The sequence below is a fragment of the Nycticebus coucang genome, chromosome 1 (genome assembly GCF_027406575.1).
Source record: "Nycticebus coucang isolate mNycCou1 chromosome 1, mNycCou1.pri, whole genome shotgun sequence".
NCBI lineage: Eukaryota > Metazoa > Chordata > Mammalia > Primates > Lorisidae > Nycticebus > Nycticebus coucang.
In genome coordinates, this window is record NC_069780.1 from 148,672,072 (window position 1) to 148,690,768 (window position 18,697).

An 18,697-nucleotide genomic window follows, 5' to 3' on the forward strand; every position below is an offset into this window, starting at 1 on the left:
TTAGTTGAACACATGGTTAAATTCCCCACTTAAGGTTGTTTTTTAAGGGACTATATATCATGGATGATATATTAGTCCTTTGGGGGCTGTTACACAGTATTTAGAAGATGCCCAATTAACGGGGTAGAGTTTTCAGAGAGAGATTCTAGGAATGTGTCGAATTTTGAGCGAGTAAGTGAGGCCGCAGTGAGCTCTTACGTGTGTGAAGCAGACAAGGGCACGGCGGCAGGCGCAGGAATCTCCCCGGGACAGAGAACCTGGGGAACAGTGCAACACAGGCTGATTATTTTGGAAGAGTCCAACATTCAACATTCAGACATGACAGTTATTAGTCTGTTTTGTGTTTCTATAAGGAAAATATCTGAAAATGAGTACTTTATAAAGAAAAGAGGTTGATTTGGCTCACTGTTCTGCAGACTGTACAAGAAGCATCTTGCCAGCCGCGGCTTCTGGTGAGGGCTTCAGGGAACTTCCAATCAAGGTGGAAGGTAGAGGCGGGGCAAGTTGGTTAATTGTACTTGGTTTGCTTTTTTTCTTCGTTTTCCCACATTTACAATTCCAAGGAAGAAAAAGTTAAGCCTCCTCCCCCTAAAGCCTCCTTTTCCAGCTCTAAAAGTGAGCAGTCTCCTAACCCACTTTTAAGAGTCTAGAAATATGTGATTAGTTAACCTACTCTAAAGCCACTAGCAATTTACTAAACATGGGGCCATTCAAAGAAGCTCTGAATGTCCCTTTGAGACATAAGACAACTGAAAAGCTTCAGGGGATCACTGTGGAAAGCAATTGACTGGCATTTACCTTAAGACGCCTGAGAGTTGCTGAAAGAAAACAAATGCACCTTGCAGTGTGACCAGGGAAGAGATGCAGTTTGTTATAATAAGTAACCAGGGCCTCTGGCGGACGCCTTACCACGTTCATTTTCCAAGTTGTTTGGGTGGGTCACCACGGCACTCCAACATCCTGTCTGCAAATGCTAAATAAATACCAAGTTCACGTCAGACTTGGTGAACCAACGTACTAACGAATGTCTTTTAGGCAATCAGAATGCTTAGATTGTTTTCACTTGGTAATTCATCTCCAAAGGAATTGAAGTTTCTATACCCAGAGGAATATATGTCCTCTGTGGAAATGTTCAGAGAGTTAGGCAGGGTGGTCAAATGTTCCTTCTGTTAGGAGATAGTGGAATTAGATTCTAACCACTATGATAGAAAAGTTTTTACTTCAGATGCAGGAGCCAGGGCAGGTTTTAGTCTATAAAATAATGAGACGTTGACAGGATGTAAAGCTTCATTCCTTAGTGAGGAGCTGTTAAGAATTAGCAAACATAGAGTCTTTGTGTATAGAGATGAATGAAATTTGCATATCATTAAAAAATAAGGTTTAGAAAACATTGTGCGGGGGCACAGCCTCGGTACTTGTAGCCACTTGCCCAGCAATAAAACATTAGGTTTTTCAGTTTAAACATTCCAGCACGTCCCAATGCAACGATGCCTGTGTAACAGGCTGAATTGTAAAAGGCAGTTTACATCTCTGCAAGTAACTTCAAAGCGTGACATTTTATTAATTCTCCAAATGAACAGCTGCTAAGTGCTTGAGCCCTCTCCACTTTGCTTCTGAAGAGAACTTTTAATGTTGGTGCGTCAGTGCAAAGCCTTTGAGAAAATGACTTTTCATTTCTCTCTTTCGGAAAACAAACAACTCAGCAGCAAGGAAGGGGTGTGTTTCTCATAAAGGTGCTCACGGAATCTCACTCTGAATAACACAGACACCTCATTTCCCAATTTCCCAGAGGAGGAAACAGTTTTAAAGTTGTGAGAGGTCTCCAGTCTGCCAGGCCGGTTTACTGTCCTGGTCCCTGGGCTGGTCTGCCCCTTCCCTTTGTAAGTTCAGAAATTGACAGACCCGGCAGGCTGGGCGGTTTTTTTCCCCCCCTTTCTCACTTCCCTGCAATGTTTTGAACTGCCTTCTTACAGACGTCATTCAGCCCTTGAGGAATAGTTTCTGCCTGGAGAGATTGAATGATAGTTCTCATTCACAAAGCCTTGGATTCTGAGCTGGGGACACAACGGAAATTACTTTCGTAGGTAAACCATCCCACCCAGCCGGAGGGTGGAGAGCTTGGATCCTTTGCTGACTTCTTTGCTCCGCAGAGAAGAGTGTTTTCCTGTGGTCGCCCTGAAATGGAACTTTCTTGACATCGCTCCCGTGTTACAGTTCTTCCCGGTCATTTTTCTGTCCCTTTTTCTCTACCTGAGTACTTTCAGTGTGGAAAACCTTTAAACCTGTTATTTTGGAATTGCAAAAAAGAAGAGATCAGGGACTCTTTCCCTGGGCTGGTTTCTCCTGTGACCCAGAGGAAGAAAAGATTCAAAATTCATTTCCTCCCTGGGCATTGCAAGACAGAAAAGAAACTGTCACTTCCGAACAGCCCAGCGCTGGAGTAAATTCAGCCTGAAGGAGGAAAGTGCTCCTGCCTGTTAGAGCCTCCCCATGAGCTGGACGGAGAGCGGGAGGTGGACTTTCTTCAGAATGGATTGCTTCAAGCAGACTTCCTTGGGAATGGAATCTATTTAAAGACGTCTTTGTAGAAATACAGGTGAAATGTATTAATCAGAATAGTTGAAGGCTTTTTTCTTTTTTTTTTAATTTTTCAAAATGAGCATTATTATGAAGCCAAGATCCCGGTCTACAAGTTCCCTAAGGACTACAGAGGCAGTTGGGTAATGTGCTTTTATTTCTCAGGCTTCTCCCTTTTTCCCTTTTAAGACTGACGTAGTACTTGGGTATTTAGCAATGACCCATGAGGTGTGTAGTGTTGTGGCTTTGTGAAAGAACATGGTATTGGTGGCTCTTTCATTCTCTATTTTGTTCCCAGTCTCTTCTGCTCTCATCAAAAGGGTGCTTACATATTTTTTTTAACTCCCGGTGGACTATAGCAATTTATTGGATCATAATTTTTAAAGGAGAAAGAAACTTGCAAATACGATAGGCGTTTTGAAAGTGAAAACTTGTCAGTTTTCACTGACTGACATGGTTGCTTGTTTTCTCATCGTTTTTTTGCTTGCTGCAAGCAGGCTGGTAGTTGACAGGCTCTGTTCTTATCTTTAGAAGCCATACCTTAACTTTTAGCACAAATGGGTTAGAAATTAGTAATGTCAAGCATATTTAACATATACATAAAACAATTTAAATATGTGGGTAAATGTACAGCAAGTTGCTTATCACTTAGTCATCTCTTCTGTTTTATTTTGCTAATGATATCCCCTGGTGATTATATTTTTTAGTAATGTTTATGTTTTCACTCTAATGAAAAGTATAGTCATTTCTATTTCCTCTAATATTTATTCTATCATTTTCTTAATGCTGATCTGATTAAAGCTTATGGCATGGTCTATAAGGACTATTTTCCAACAAAGTAGCTTTTGTGTCCTGAGGAGCTATTTCCAAAATACTTTTATGGCTGTTTCAGAGGTTAATCTTATTTTGTTTGTCTTAGTAATTAGTTGTAAATAAATAACTAAGCTCCCTTCTTTGAAGTGGGAATAATCAAGCTTCAGATAGGAGAAATAAAGCGATGTTTGAGGGGAGAGGACTGGGGATAAGATGGAAACAGGCAAGCAGAATGGGTTATGCAGGATCACGAGAACAGGCAAGCACGCATGTAAATACTCAAATTATTTGCGTAAGGAATTCAGCCTGTTTACGTGGATGGGTTATGCTGTGTTGTGCTAGTGTTTCATTTGGACTGGAAGTGAGAATTGTTCTTTTAGTAGTATTATTCTGTGAGTTTTAAGAAATTATCGATGAAGATTTTGTCTCTTAGGTTACATGTGTCATTCCTTATTAAAAATTCTTCCTTGATTTTCTTTGAAGTTTGCATCTGCAAATAAATTTGTAAGGTCCTTTTTCCCCAAACAATAAATACTGAAAAATACTTAGTGTCCTTTTATGAATTACCATAGTTAATATAAAACTCTGACATGGGTAATCAAAATTCACAAAATCAGTGAATTTTACTCATTTACACCTTGTGGAGAAAAGAACATAACATTCAAACAGATAATATTTGACCAAATTATTTTCCTTTTTGCCTAAACCTCCAGGAGACCTACTTTCAAATTTTGGGCTCCATTGGCAATAATTCATTTCAGCGGACTACTTACTTTGACACCCTTTGCTCCTCTGAGATTGTCATAGTCTATTTTTATCCACAACTATTCTATTTTATTGTTTTAAATTCTATGAGATATTTTCATTCATAAGTGGGGCCACAACTTAAAATGCATTTTAAAACTATGCATTTTAAACTATTTGTTTATTAATGTATGTTCCATTTAACTTGAAATATTCTGCAGTGTTGGGGTCAGAATGATTTTGGGTTAAGAAATTAGTGTCTCTCTTTGTACTGATGATTCTTAGATTTAATGGCTCACTACAGAAACCTCCCCAGTTGTTAATCTGACCTAACAATATAACTGCTTGGGTGTATCACTGTGGCTTCCCAATAATTTGATGTGAGGCTGTAATAGCTTTTAATTATGGCTTTAGCATTTTATGATGCTTTATGTCATTCGAATACTACATATACATATTTATATTTATATATGATAAATCAATATCAATTATACATTACATATATAGAGAATATGTGTGTGCATATATATGTACACGTCCACATGCATACATTTACTGGATTATAAAAAAAGAAAAGAAAAGCAAGAAAGAAGCAGATCTTTCTCCCTGTGCCTCTGCACATAAAGACCACAGGCCTCAGAGAGCTCATCTGGACGATGTCTTCCCCCCACACACCCCCAGTGTTCTTGTAACTTCTCAGCCACTCCTGTCTCATCTCACTTCTTTTCAAACACTAAAGCCTACTTCATCCCCTCTAATAGTTGACTTCCCATAAGTGAGATCTGCCTTTCTATTATTTATCCCTTTTCAGATGGTTGAGGGGAGTTTTGTTTGTTTCATTTTGATCTTCAGAATACTTTGGGGGACCTATCTTTGGGGGATCCATCTTTTGGCTTTATCATCTTAACTCTGGTTAGGTAAATTTATTTTCTGTTCCATTAGCTCACTTTCTCTAAATCTGTCTCCTCTCTCCTGTGATGCCCCAAACCCAAGAAAGCCAAACACTACCTTCGGAAGTTCATTCTTGCCTTTTGTTAAGTATCCAGTGCTTGGGACTCCTTCCTCACCTTTTCCTATTTGTTTTTCTCCAACAAGTATCATAAAAAGCCATCCTCACTAACTTGTCCTTTACTAATTAAATCCCTTTGACATAGTCACATTTTAAATGGTATCTCATGGCAAACTGATAATGATATTTTATACCCTTCCTCTTACTTCATTTACTCAGAAGGCTTGAAATTTTATGAATTTCAAGAAAAAATTAAAATGATCTTGAAATTTATTTATCATCTTATAAGTGTCACAAACTTAGAGTTTATATAATAAAGATATATTCAAGCTTTCTTTTATTTATTCAGTAGTTTAATGAGTGCCTACTATATGCCAGGAGCTAGCAGAAAGTGTTGATAGTATTTATTTTTGAACATTTCTTTAAAAAATTTCATGTATAAAATGAATAAAAAACTTAATATGTGTATTTTCTTATGCTCATCAAGTTAATAAAATTAGCAGATTCATTAATTGGAGCATTGTTTGCCTTTCTGGTTTAGTTATTTTAGTAACAATATTATGCCCCCACATTCTATGTAGAAAAACAATAAGATAATCACATTTCCATAAACATTTAAGTTTTATGTCTTAAATGCAGATGTAGTCAGAGCTTATACATTATAATAACGTTACCTTACTTAGTCCTGATATCTCTAGTATTGTACCAGGTATAACATATTCCAGAGACACTTCTTATTAATCTAATGAATATTTATTTAGTTTAGTAAAAAGTTATAAAGAGAACTAGACTTTGTTCTGTCCTGCTGTCAGAACATTCAACATTCAGGATTTACTTGCATTTAACATCGTTCATTATGTAATCTGGGGAAAAAGAGATGCTAGTCATCAGAATATGACTATGGGTGGTTTTAAAGAAAATTTTGAAACTGAATATGTTAAAATTTTATCCAGATTTATAGACATAGAAAAAATTATGAAAGGCTCTATTCTGCGCCTCTGAGAGTAGTTACTTTTTTGGGGGGGAAGAAAAATGTTAAAAATGAAGGCAAGGAGATTTTCTCTTTTATCAAACCCCTTTATTTCTATATTGTTTGAGATTTTTCATGAAGAATGTATTATACATTAAAGCTTAAATTATTAAAAATTAATTACTACTACTACTAAAAATTAATAACTACTATGCACGTTTAACAATCTCCTCTTTATATGTGTGGATATCTATATATCCATTGAACAATAGTGTGCTCAGTGTACAGAATACAGTGAATAAACATTTCAATTCCGGGCAGATACAATTTTCTGAATTATTTTGCAGCTCAGCTCTAGTCAATAAATGATTGCTTTTTTTTTTTTTTTTTTAGTAAGTTCTCCCCTCCTAAGATTGTAAAAATCCAGACTAGGTGAAAATTCTTATTTTAGGCCCATGATCACAATGGAAAGCATTTGCTTAGGCTAAAATGACTGGTTTTATAATTGAGAATAAACAAGATGTAATAACATTGATTGATATGTTCGAGAGAAATCACTCACAAACCTTATTATACCATCCCTAACTATTCTCATTTTCGGCTTTACTTATGTATCATAAAAAGTTCTCATACTATGCTTTTGCATTTAACGTATCCATTATTTTTTCTATTTTTCTAACAATATTTCTTTCATTTTATTGAGTGTCTTTTATGCATAAGAACTCTGTAAAGAATTTTGCATGCAAGAGCATAACTCCTGTTGTCTTTTTAAAAATGAATGTGTGCAAGCCAACATCCAATTTCTCTTATTACAGTTAGATTTCTTGTAGCTGTTTATGTTATTATGGAGAAGAAAAACATATTGACTTATTTTTCTGACTTTTCCATTAAAGCAGAATGCCTTTTTTTGTTGTTTTTTGCTTTAGTCATAAAGAAGAGGGAATACATGATAAAGTAACGGGTTTGATTTCTCTTTCATTGTACACTGCTTCTGAACATCTAATTGTTTTTAGTTGTCTAAATAAAATGCCTTTAAAACAAAAAAAAAGAATTTTACATGCAATATATTGTTCATAATATATAATATAATAATCTAACAACAGTGAAAGGAATGAGTAGTTAATCTAAGTTTTACAAATGAGAAAATTAGTCTAGTCTATGATATGAAGGATATGAAGTCATTTCAGCAAAGTCATATAAGTAGTAACTACCAAGGAAGGTTGTCTGTGTACCTCAAAGGCAATATTTTTTTTTTTTTTTTTGTAGAGACAGAGTCTCACTGTACCACCCTCGGGTAGAGTGCCGTGGCCTCACACAGCTCACAGCAACCTCTAACTCCTGGGCTTACGCGATTCTCTTGCCTCAGCCTCCCGAGCAGCCGGGACTACAGGCGCCCGCCACAACGCCCGGCTATTTTTTGTTGCAGTTTGGCTGGGGCTGGGTTTGAACCCGCAACCCTCGGCATATGGGGCCGGTGCCCTACTCACTGAGCCACAGGCGCCGCCCCCAAAGGCAATGTTTTTATTTCAACACATTACCTCCCTCTATTGGGTACGTAATTACCTTTTTTTTTTTTTTTTGTAGAGACAGAATCTCACTTTATGGCCCTCAGTAGAGTGCCATGGCATCACACGGCTCACAGCAACCTCAAACTCCCGGGCTTAAGCGATTCTCTTGCCTCAGCCTCCCGAGTAGCTGGGACTACAGGCGCCTGCCACAACACCCAGCTGTTTTTTTTGGTTGCAGTTCAGCTGGGGTCGGGTTTGAACCCGCCACCCTCGGTATATGGGGCCGGGGCCTTACCGACTGAGCCACAGGCGCTGCCCGTAATTACCTTTTTTAATGGCTGTAAAATTGTCCATCTTGTGATTATATCTAAGGTACTACAATATTTGGAAGTCGTCCTTTTAGAGATATCGTACCCTATAACATTAGGTCTCATGTTGGTTGTTGAAAAATGGCTTTTTGAAAGACTTGTAGTTGCTGTCTTCAGGCCATTGTCTTCTCTAGTGGTAGTATATAAGGTCATCTGTTCCTTGCAACAGAGAATAAAGAGCAAAAGGTCAACACCTCCCAGTTTTGAATAGATCATCTTTCCAATTATATTAGCAAGTTTTTCTGTTCTCTGCAAGCTGTAAGACTTCAGGTTAGAAACAAGTACTGTGTCTCAGATGTTTTATGGTTCATACTTTCTTCAGTAGTTTTGGAAAGGGTACAAAGTTTCCTATATTTTTTATTGTGGAAGTCTTGGAATTTGCATGCTTTCTATCTGTCCGCTACATATTGTGACTTGGCTTAGGTAGGCAACTGCTGTCAAGGCTGATTCAGAGTTTTGAATATGCCATGAACTTTATGATCCTATTTTCTAAGTTAATGCTGCATCTTTTATGCAATAGACCTAAAGGCACACGGCTTTTAGAAGTGACAAGATACCTTGAGTGTCATTTAAACCCCCTAGAAAAACACAGAGTGGATTACAGGGAAATTTACTCTTTAAAGTTTAAATTATGAGATTTTCTGGGGAAAAAAAAAAAGCCAGTTGTCCACTCCTACCATGTTCCGTGTCCCTTGAAAAGCTACCTACTCACTCTAAGGCTAAGTCTGCTCACTTGTACAATAAAAGGGGTAGGGTAGATCAGTGAATTTCAAATGAATTTTTTCAATGAAACATGGTTGACAAAAGAAGTAGAGAGTTAACATAAATAAGTGCCTCTGTATAATATACATTCTACATATTGTATATGAGATATAAAATGTATATTTGACATGCAGATATAATTTTAAAAAACCTTAGAAATACAGAAAGTGAAAATATACAAACACACATAGAGCAATGAAACCACCGATAACCTTGTGCCTTTAGTCCTTCCCAGACGCAATCCTGGAGAGGAGGAGTAGTAATGAGGCCTTCAAGGAATTCTGTGGGGTTTCTTTTTCCCTATTTTTTTTTTTAGTAGGGAAAGAAGATTAAAGGATATGTATAAGTATTCTGAATAATGTTAATGCTAACCATCCAGAATTGTCAAAGCCTGGGGAAAGGTCAAGAGAATGAGGCCTGAGAGAGGTCAGCTAGATTAGTGAGGACCAGAGTCACAAAGAAAGGACAATCTTTTCTTTTTTTTCTTTCTTTTTAATTTCAGATTAATACGAGGGTACAACTGTTTAGGTTACATTGTTTTTGTCTCTAAGGTAAAGTTCAAGTCGCAGTTGAGCCCTTCACCCAGGGGGCGTGCTGAACACCCTCACATTGCGCACAGTAGGTGAGATCCCGCCACTCACCCTCCCTCCTCTTCTGTCCCCCTTCCCTCCTTTCCCCTCCACGTCATTAGAATATAGTTGGGTTTTTCTTTCATGTGGGCTTCAGGTATAGGTTTTTATGTATTGGTTTCATGTTAGTATTGAGTACATAGGGTACTTCTTTTTTCATTCTTGTGATACACTCTAAGAAGAGTGTGTTTCAACCCCATCCAGGTAAATACAAAAGATTTATTAGACTCTGTCTTTTTGATGGCTGACTAGTACTCCATAGTATATATTTACCACAGTCTGTTAATCCATTCATGGGTCAGTGGGCAGTTGGGCTGCTTCCACATCTCGGCAATTGTGAATTGAGCTGCAATAAACATTCTAGCAAAAATGTCCTTGTTGTAAAATGATTATTATTTTTTTCTGGGTAGATACTTAATAATGAGATTGCTGGACCAAATGGAAGATCAACTTTTAGTTCTTTGAGAATTCTTCATATTTTTTTCCAGGGATGTTGTTTTAGTTTGCAATCCCACCAGCATTGTAAAACGGCACCCTTCTCTACACATCCATGTCAGCATCTATAGGTTTGAGACTTTGTGGTATCGGCTATTCTCACTGGGATTAGGTGATTGGGTGGTTTTGATTTACATTTCTCTAATGATAAAGGATGGTGAGTATTTTTTTTCATGTGTTTTTTGGCCATTCATCTATCATCTTCAGAGAAATTTCTGTTTAAGTCTTTTGCCCACGTTATAAATGGGATAATATTTGCTCTTTTCTTGTTGATTAATTTGAGTTTTCTATAGATGCTAGTTATCAGGTTTATAGTATGCAAATATCTTCTGCCATTTTGAAGGGTGTCTGTTTGCTTTCATTGTTGCACCCTTAGCTATGCAGAAGCTTTTTAGCTTGATCATGTCCCATTTATTTATTTGCCGTGTTGCTGCAGTTGCCAAGGGGGCTTCATAAATTCTTTCCCCAGGCTAATTATGTCAAGAGCGTTCCTTGCCCTTTCTTTTAGTATTTTTATTGTTTTGTGCCTTAAATTTAAATCTTTTCTAACAAAAGTCACTTTTTGTTAGTGATGGGGGGGAGTGGGTCCAATTTCCATCTTCTACACGTGTGTGGCTGACCAGTTCTCCCAGCACCATTTATTCAATAGGGATTCTTTTCCCCAGGGCATGCTTGTGTTTGATTTATCAAAGATCAGATGGGGATATGTGGCTGGGTTCACCTCTAGGTTCTCTATTCTATTTCATAGATCTATATCTCTATTTTTGTGCCAGTACCATGCTGTTTTGATCACTATGGACTTGTAGTATAACTGAAATCTGATAACATGACGTCTCCAGATTTGCTCTTATTTCTTAAAATTGTATTGGCTATTTGGGTTTTTTTCTGGTTCTATATGAAATTATTACTATTATTTCAAGTTCTTGAAAGAATATCATTGGCAGTTTGGTGGGGATTGCATTAAATCTATAGATAGGAAAGCATGGTCCTAATCAAAAGCCTATGTAGATTTTCTTTGCAGCCCTTCCAGAGATAACCCATCTTTAAAGACAATACAGGTGTTGAAAGTATTTTAGAAAGTGAACAGTAGAAGTAAGGTATATTTTTGCTAGAAGTACTAAATCTCCCCAGAGGTCAGGACCTATAGGAAGAGCTGGAGTACCACAGGGACACAATCATAGCAAGTCTAGATGGTGTTCTCTCTTTGTGGAGATAAACAATGGGAGACCATGCCAGTGAGCGATATGTTTCAGCTTTCCGATTGCCTAGTTGTAAGGTCAAGTTTGGCTAAACCAGCAAGTATTTCAAAAGAATGGAGAGTAGGAAGAATCCCAGAGCCTTTGGATACAGTGTCTTAGCATGACAGGGGAAGCATAAATATTTATTATCCACCCTCGGCCTTCTAAGGAGTTGGCTCTTCTAGTAGAATCCTGGGTGATGGGTGAGGAGTTAAATGGGAAAAGCTAACAAAAGCCTGAACTGCTCTTCAAAATAAGACATAGAAAAATACAAGGAAAAGAGTTCAACATAATAAGCAGGGGAAATGTGCCCAGAAAAGAGGGAATATTAGAGGGAGACCAATGTGGAAGAACTTTAGCCCACATCGGACCAAATTTCTGACGTCAAGAACTCTACCCTCTATAATCACACTGTCAACTTCTGGGCAAAAGCTGCCCTCGATGGACATTTTTTACTCTCCTCTGAGCCCTGAGAACTTCTGCCAGAGAACGAGGGGAGTCAACTGCAAGCCCTTCCATGTCTCTGCTTACATGTGAGGGAGAACAAAAACTTAGAAAACTCAATACTCGGTATAGAATATATGCACACCCAGAATGACAATTTCCAAAGCTTTCTTGGAGGAAATAGTCCTGATGTTTTAAACCCACAGAGTTAGGAAGTTCTGTTTATATCTAATACTAACCTCCTTTGCTTAAATTTTAACCATTGCCTCTTAGTTATCAGTAGATAAACTGATAGCGAGTCAACAGATACGTAGATTCTCCCTTATGACCTTTGAAAACAGTGAATGACTTCATGGACTTCTTTCATTGCATACAGCAAAGTCATCATTCTGACTGGTAAAGTAGATGGCACCGGTGTGGCTTGTTAAAAGAAATGTTTCATCAGACAGTTTTAGTATGTAATTGTTTCCTACAAAAAAGTGCTCCCATTGTACCCAATTCTCCTTCCTGTTTAAAATACACCCAGGACAAGAAACTCAGCTTTTCATAATAATTAACTTGCACGGAATATTTATGTACATATAGAATACATAAAAGAATAATTCCAAACATCCATGATGTCATTCCATTGCAACGTGGCACAGAGTTTTCTCTTTATGTCAAGGAATTTTTATGACTGATGTGAATGATAACCGATTTAGTTAGGATAAATTACTCCAAAAATGTGACAACTTTTAGCCAGTGGCATTCTAACATGGAATAAATCACTTCTGGCTGTAATTGTTTTTCTCACACTGCAACCTTGCCATAGAATAGCTGATAACTAGTTGGCAACTGGTTCACTAGCTACTAGCTAGGGACAGCAGTTCCTAAATCTGTAGTGCTAGCCAGAGCAGTAACCTCAGTAATGATGATAGTTGCAATGTATTGGTTATCTACTGTTTTTTGAGACATTGACCTTGGTGCTATGCACAACTGAACTCAAGTTGTCCTCTAAGCAAGTATATGAGGTAAAACTCAAGTCACATAGCTTGTAAAATCACGGTGCTGCAGGAAAGCCCTGATCTGTCTCATTCTACATCCAGTATTTGTTGTTTATATTGTTTTTGTTTCCTTTTTTAATTTTAATTTTTTATTTTTTGCTTTTCCCCACTATCTAAACTGCTTTTAACCACATGTGATTATGCCTCATGGTATTACAGAAAACAGTCAACAGGTTTCCTTTTTGTCCTGGATTGTTCAAGTTTCTCCTTTTAACTTTGTATATCTCAAGAACATGTTTACCTTTGGTATTTATCTGCCTTCTTTGTCAGCATTTGCATACAAGCAGATCATGGACCCTAGAGATGTGCTGAGAAGAAGAACGTGGACTTTGACACAGCTTCACTCCTTAGAAATCTAGTCAGTTTCTGACTCATTCAGCGTATTGACTCTCTCCTTCTGGTCAGACTATAAATTGCCCTGTTTTCTTCCTCTCTGGCATTTGACCAGTTAGTAGAACCATAAAATCTTTGAAATGAAAGAGACCACAGAGGATAACCTATAATCTAATTTTCCCCACCCCAACCCCATTGTTGAGCTGGAAAAGTTTTGCTGGTCTTTAGAATTTCTAGTCAAGTAAGGTCACAAAAAACTCAGAAACAATTTTAATGCTCAAGTGGTAAACAACTTTATTGGAGAATTTTTTGTTTTTATTTTTTTCTGTTTATATGTTGCCCAGGTCGGAGCACAGTAGCTATTTATAAGCATGATCATAGCTCACTGAAGCTTTGAACTCCTTGACTCAAGGGATCCTCCTGCCTCAGCCTCAATCCCAAGTAGCTAGGACTACAGGTGCACACCACCACATCCAGCTTATTATTATTATTATTTGAGACAGAATTACTCTGTCACCCTGGATAGAGTGCCATGGCATCACAGCAACCTCAAACTCTTGGGTTCAAGTGATCCTCTTACCTCAGCCTCCCGAGTAGGTGGGACTATAGCTACCCACCATAACACCTGGCTGTTTTTTTCTATTTTTAGTAGAGATAGGTTCTCATTCTTGCTCAGACTGGTCTCGAACTCCCGAGCTCAATCAATCTGCCTGCCTTGGCCTCCCAGAGTTTTAGGATTTCGGGTGCGAGCCATCGCACCCAGCCTATCCCACTAATTAAAACCTTTTTGTAGACACTGGGTCTTGCTATGTGGCCAAGGCTGATCTCTAACTCCTGGACTCAAGTGATCTTCCTGCCACAGCCTCCTGAATTGCTGATTTATAGGTGTGAGCCATGGCATCTGGCTCTGATACAACTTTTTAAATAATCAAGAACTATAAATATGAAATTCATTTAAACTGTAAGGACTTGCTTTCCAGAAGGCAGTCTTCTTGAGCACTCTTGGAATGGAGCATTTAAATATAACTAAGTATTCTAGATAAATCATATGAGCATGTGATTTAAAGAAGACATATCTTTATTTAGTGGGCCAAAGAAGTAAACAACTTAATGAAAATGGCACAGTAAGAAGTGGGAGCCAGAACACCTCTGATTTAGTTATTTGAAAAATCAATCAGAATCCTCTAGGGAAGCAGACCTAGTCAGGGGTTTTATGGGAAAGAAAGGGCCAGGTGCCTGGGCATTCTCCCTAGGCACATCCTTGCAAAGACTTTCTCTACCTAACTTTCCTTCTTGGGGCTGCCCAGTGGTACAGTTCTTACTGTCATCACACTGCCAGGCCTTCCCTCCTTCTCTAAATCACTTTCTCTACTAGTTGTAAAGTGTATTCTTGGTTGTGTAATTTACAGATCTTTATCTCTACAGCTGAGTCTCATTCTGCCTATCAAGCCACAGACTGGTAGGTCTCTTCTTTCATTTATCCAGCCATCCTAGCTCAGCAAAACAGCTTAAGACCCCTTCTCCATCATTTCTAAAAATACAACAGGCAAAAAATGAGATCTGGTTAGGTCTCTTCGTGCAGCCACAGGGGCTAGAAATGTCAAGAATGCAATAGGTTAGTGAGAGCAGGCAGTTAGCATTCCACAGTCACGTTCAAGTCTGAGTAGTTACAAAGTTTGTAGAAGCATTACTTTGTTAAAATTAACAGCTGTACATTGAGGAAAGAGATGTGACTCAGGGTAGGTTAAGCACCTTTGGGGAAAAAATTGACCACAAAGATTCCTTGAGTCTTTTGCTTGGAAAAAATAGTTTGATTATTCATCTGAGTCCTGTTGTTAAAATTGAATCTAACTGTATATGAATCAGTAAATGTTTCTAGGGTAGGAAAAAAGATACAAAAAACAAACTTGCTGTCAGCAGACATACCAGTATAAAGATACCATTATAATTTAGAAAATTATTTTTCATATATAGGTATGAAATTATACCCTTACCAAGGAATACCTGTGAAATTTTTTCATGTAAATATCAAAAAATTTAGATAGTCCCCATTGTTTAAAACCAAGATGGCTAATCTTGGGCAATTTCTCCTAATTAATAGCAGGTGCTTGAGATAAGGTCTTGAGAGCAGCATTGAACTTAGAGAAAAAGTACTGTGATCAATTAATGGTTAGCAGAGGGAAGAGGGGCATAATGTGGCCGCTTTGCATTTAAACAGCCCTGGTGATCTTATAATAATTTTATATATCTAAACTCTGAGATTAAATTTGTATGCAAATAAACTTGTAGCAAAAACGTACAAAGTGTGTATAACTTTTAACATGTTTGGGGGGCTTGGTTATTAAGAACATACTCTGTGTAAATATTGTAAACATAAAATCTCCTTTTGGATGTGCCAAACCAAAGAAAGGAATAAAGAGAAAAATTAGTAATTCTAATTATCAGTGGTCACCCTTGTAGTCACTACCGAGATAAAAAAATAATATTACCACTAACCAAAGTCACCTATGTCCCTCTTTAAGACTGTCCACTCCTACTAATGGTAGCTGTGATGCTGATTTTGAAAATCACAAATTATGATTTTCTGTTTCAGATTCTTTTATATAAAATGAATAATAAGTGTGTACTATTTTGTGGTTGGCTGTTCCCCCCACCTCCTTGCAAAATGACCTTTGAGAGATTTCCCAAGTTGACGGTTCATTCTTTCTCACTAATGTAGAGGTAATTAAATAAACTTTTATCTGAGACATAAATTCAGAATAAAAAGTAGGTGTGCTATTTAAATCATAGTTTGGTATATAGGACTATTTGAGTATTTAACATTGTTGTCACTTTACAGTAATTGTTTGCATATGACTTAATGTCCAGACTCTGTTGCTCAGATTCACCCCCAGTGAATATTTCCTCTAGGAAGGCCCTACCAGACTTCCCATTCAGAATTAAAAGTCCCTTCTGGGTGCTTTCATGAAACCTTAGACATTTTTCTATTATAACTCTTTAAACATTGCAATTTTAGCCTACTGTTTCACCTGCATCTCCTGTGAGCCTGTTACGGGGCACACTGTGTGTGCTCAGCTTTGTTCAGGGATGAACTTCTGTTCCCAGCACAGTGCCTGCTCTGTCATGGACGTTCAAAATTGATTTGTGCACCCATAGTGTAAGAGTGAGTTGTTCTGTGTTACAAAGAATGTTACATTCTGTTTTTACTAGATAGCACTTTGGTAGAGCATGTACTGTGTGAATTGTAGAGACAATTTATTCTTTATGGCAGGGAGTTGTAAAGTATCTGGGAGGACTTTTGCCTGTTTCTTGTGGCTTGTTTTCACCCTTGGTTTACCACCTCCACTGGCAATTCTGGTCCCAGCACATCTTTCTGAATACCGTCCATTCCCTCACATATTTCCCATCTTAGAATCTACACATCCAGGTTTTTCCCAACATTTTCTCACCACTCCAGTGACTCTTAGAATCAACTAGTGATGAATGGTTCATTAAGAAATACTAAGAGATGTTTAACCTGTGTCAATCACCCAGCTAACAAGCTGACCTTCCCATTCCATCAATGGGTGTTTATTGTGTGAAGCTGAGACACCTGTAGGCAGTAAGTGCTAAGACCATCACGTCAGCCTCACCCTACCCTCATTTTGAGCATCCTGAAACCCAGTACAGCTGTCATGACCAAGTAGATTCCACAACTGAGAAGCTGAACCGAAGTGACAAGCTTGTCGTAGAGCCCTAAGAAAGGGAGTTGACCTCCGATGTTCAAAGTCAGGGATGCATCCATCCCTGCTTGTATTGTGAACATTTCCAATTATTAAGTCAACCTGATGCTTTACTATATTTCCAGACATAAACATTTCAGAATGCCAAGAAATTAAGGCCTATTCCTTAATAACAGAGGAAGTAATTAGTTTTAAAGTTGTAGAAAACCATTTTCTAGCCACATGACCACTGAGCCTAATTCTAGAGCTTGAAATATACAGTCTTCAAAGAAGGATTTCAGTTCTGTAGGTCAGTTAGTTGCAAGAGTAAAGATGCATTTTTCATTGCTTCATTTAACAATGTGTATTAAGCTGGTTCTATTCCAGGCACCCTCCTGGCTATTAGACGATGAGGAAATACATAGTTCCGGTTTTCATAGAATTGACAGTCTAGTGACTTTCTATAGTATTCCTGTGGGGCAGAGGATTGATAGTTTTTTACCTACTACTATACCCTTGGGATTTTTTTTTTTAACCTCCACAAAAAGACAGTACATTGCTCATTAAAACGTGCTTCAGTTGCTTTCAAAACTTCACTGGTGAAAAGAATTATTTAAAAACCTCACTACTTGAATTTGGGTGGGATAATATAAAATAAATCTGGAATATTTTATTTTTTTAGAGCAAAATATTTTCCATGGGCTTAAGAGCTATTTTCTTTTTTCTTCTGTTTTCTTTTTTTTTTTTTAGGCCTGGAGATCCATGCCTTTTTTATTAATAAATATTTTCATTATAAATAAATTGTTAACTTAATCACCTTTTAAACAAGATTGTCCAGCCAAGTTAAATACTTGTATTTATTTTATTGAAATTTTAAAACCAACAAATTTCTTCCCTATTTAGCTTAATTTAGCCTTTAATTTTTCAAACATAAATATAAAGTGGGAAATTTTAGTGTATATATATATATATATATATATATAAGGGGAGCATGAGAAGGGCGTATCAGAAAACAAAATAGCTGGAAAAAAGTGAATATTGAGCAAAAATAACTCATAAAGCAAATATATGGCATAATTTGTTGCCCAAATCTCTTTCCAGATAATCTTCAGGAGACCTTTATTTTTATAGGTCCTAATTAAAGTTGAAAAATGTTTGAGGCTGTGTTTCACCAAGAAGGGAAATAAACTTTTCCTTTGCACAAATAATTGCCACTGGCTTATTTGCCACCTCCCTAAATAGGCTCATTTTATTATTACCATGGTCGAGGTCAGTTATATTCCTTTGTTACTATGTGGAATCCCCAGCTACAGCTATATAAGTAAGACCTTTATGTCAAGTGTAATAGAAACTTATGAAAGAACTATTAAAAGCCATATTCCATGCAGGAAATCAGACATAAATGGCATTTCTTTCCCATTGTAGTTCAGATAAAGGGCTTCTTGCCCTTAAGGATTACAATTGCCACATAAGGACACCATGCAACACCGGAAAACCCATTTCAATGGAATATCAAATTATTATCAGACTTTTACAATGAACTGCATTATTCCACGATTCCCAGTGGTACACTCAGACTACTAGCATTTTTGTGACATTATGACAGCTCTACCTCCGTAATACTAATTTTGAACTCGTCTGACTTCAGAACTCTCATGAGTATACTCTGTCTCTGCAGTACCTATGGGGGCAACTCCAAAAGTGATTTTTGTTAACTGTAGCAAATAGCCAAGAAAAACTGTAAGATTTTGTTTTAAATGTTATTTAGAAGATTTTAATTGAATTCTAAATTAATTCCTAACATGAACCTCCCCTTTCTCTCAACTTTATAGCTTTGATCATCCCTTTTTAAGTCATTAACTTTTTGAAATTTTCTTTTGCTTTTCCTTTAGTTTCTGTTCTGTTGGTGATTTGAGTTCTTTGTTAATTGTTAGTAAATTCCATGCATATATATATGTTTTTAATTTATTGTTTTCAGGTTCATTGAGGGTACAAAGAAGTAGGTTTCACTGTTTGCATTTGTCAGGTAAAGTCTCTCTCATAATTGTGTCCTTCCCCCAAGA

General features: G+C 37.3%; 1 protein-coding gene across 5 annotated transcripts in view; it reads left to right on the plus strand.

Moving 5' to 3' along the window:
• Positions 1–18,697, plus strand: part of LOC128584991 (cAMP-specific 3',5'-cyclic phosphodiesterase 4D) — a 566,576-nt gene that overhangs the window by 277,407 nt on the left and 270,472 nt on the right. The window contains exon 1 of one of the 5 annotated variants that reach the window (XM_053590275.1): positions 1,934–2,720. The exons of the other annotated variants lie outside the window; for them this stretch is intronic. Coding sequence (XP_053446250.1) covers positions 2,656–2,720 — 65 coding nt within the window. The 5' untranslated portion in view covers positions 1,934–2,655. Of the gene's footprint in view, positions 1–1,933; positions 2,721–18,697 lie in introns of those variants that run through there. 5 annotated transcript variants of the gene reach the window in all.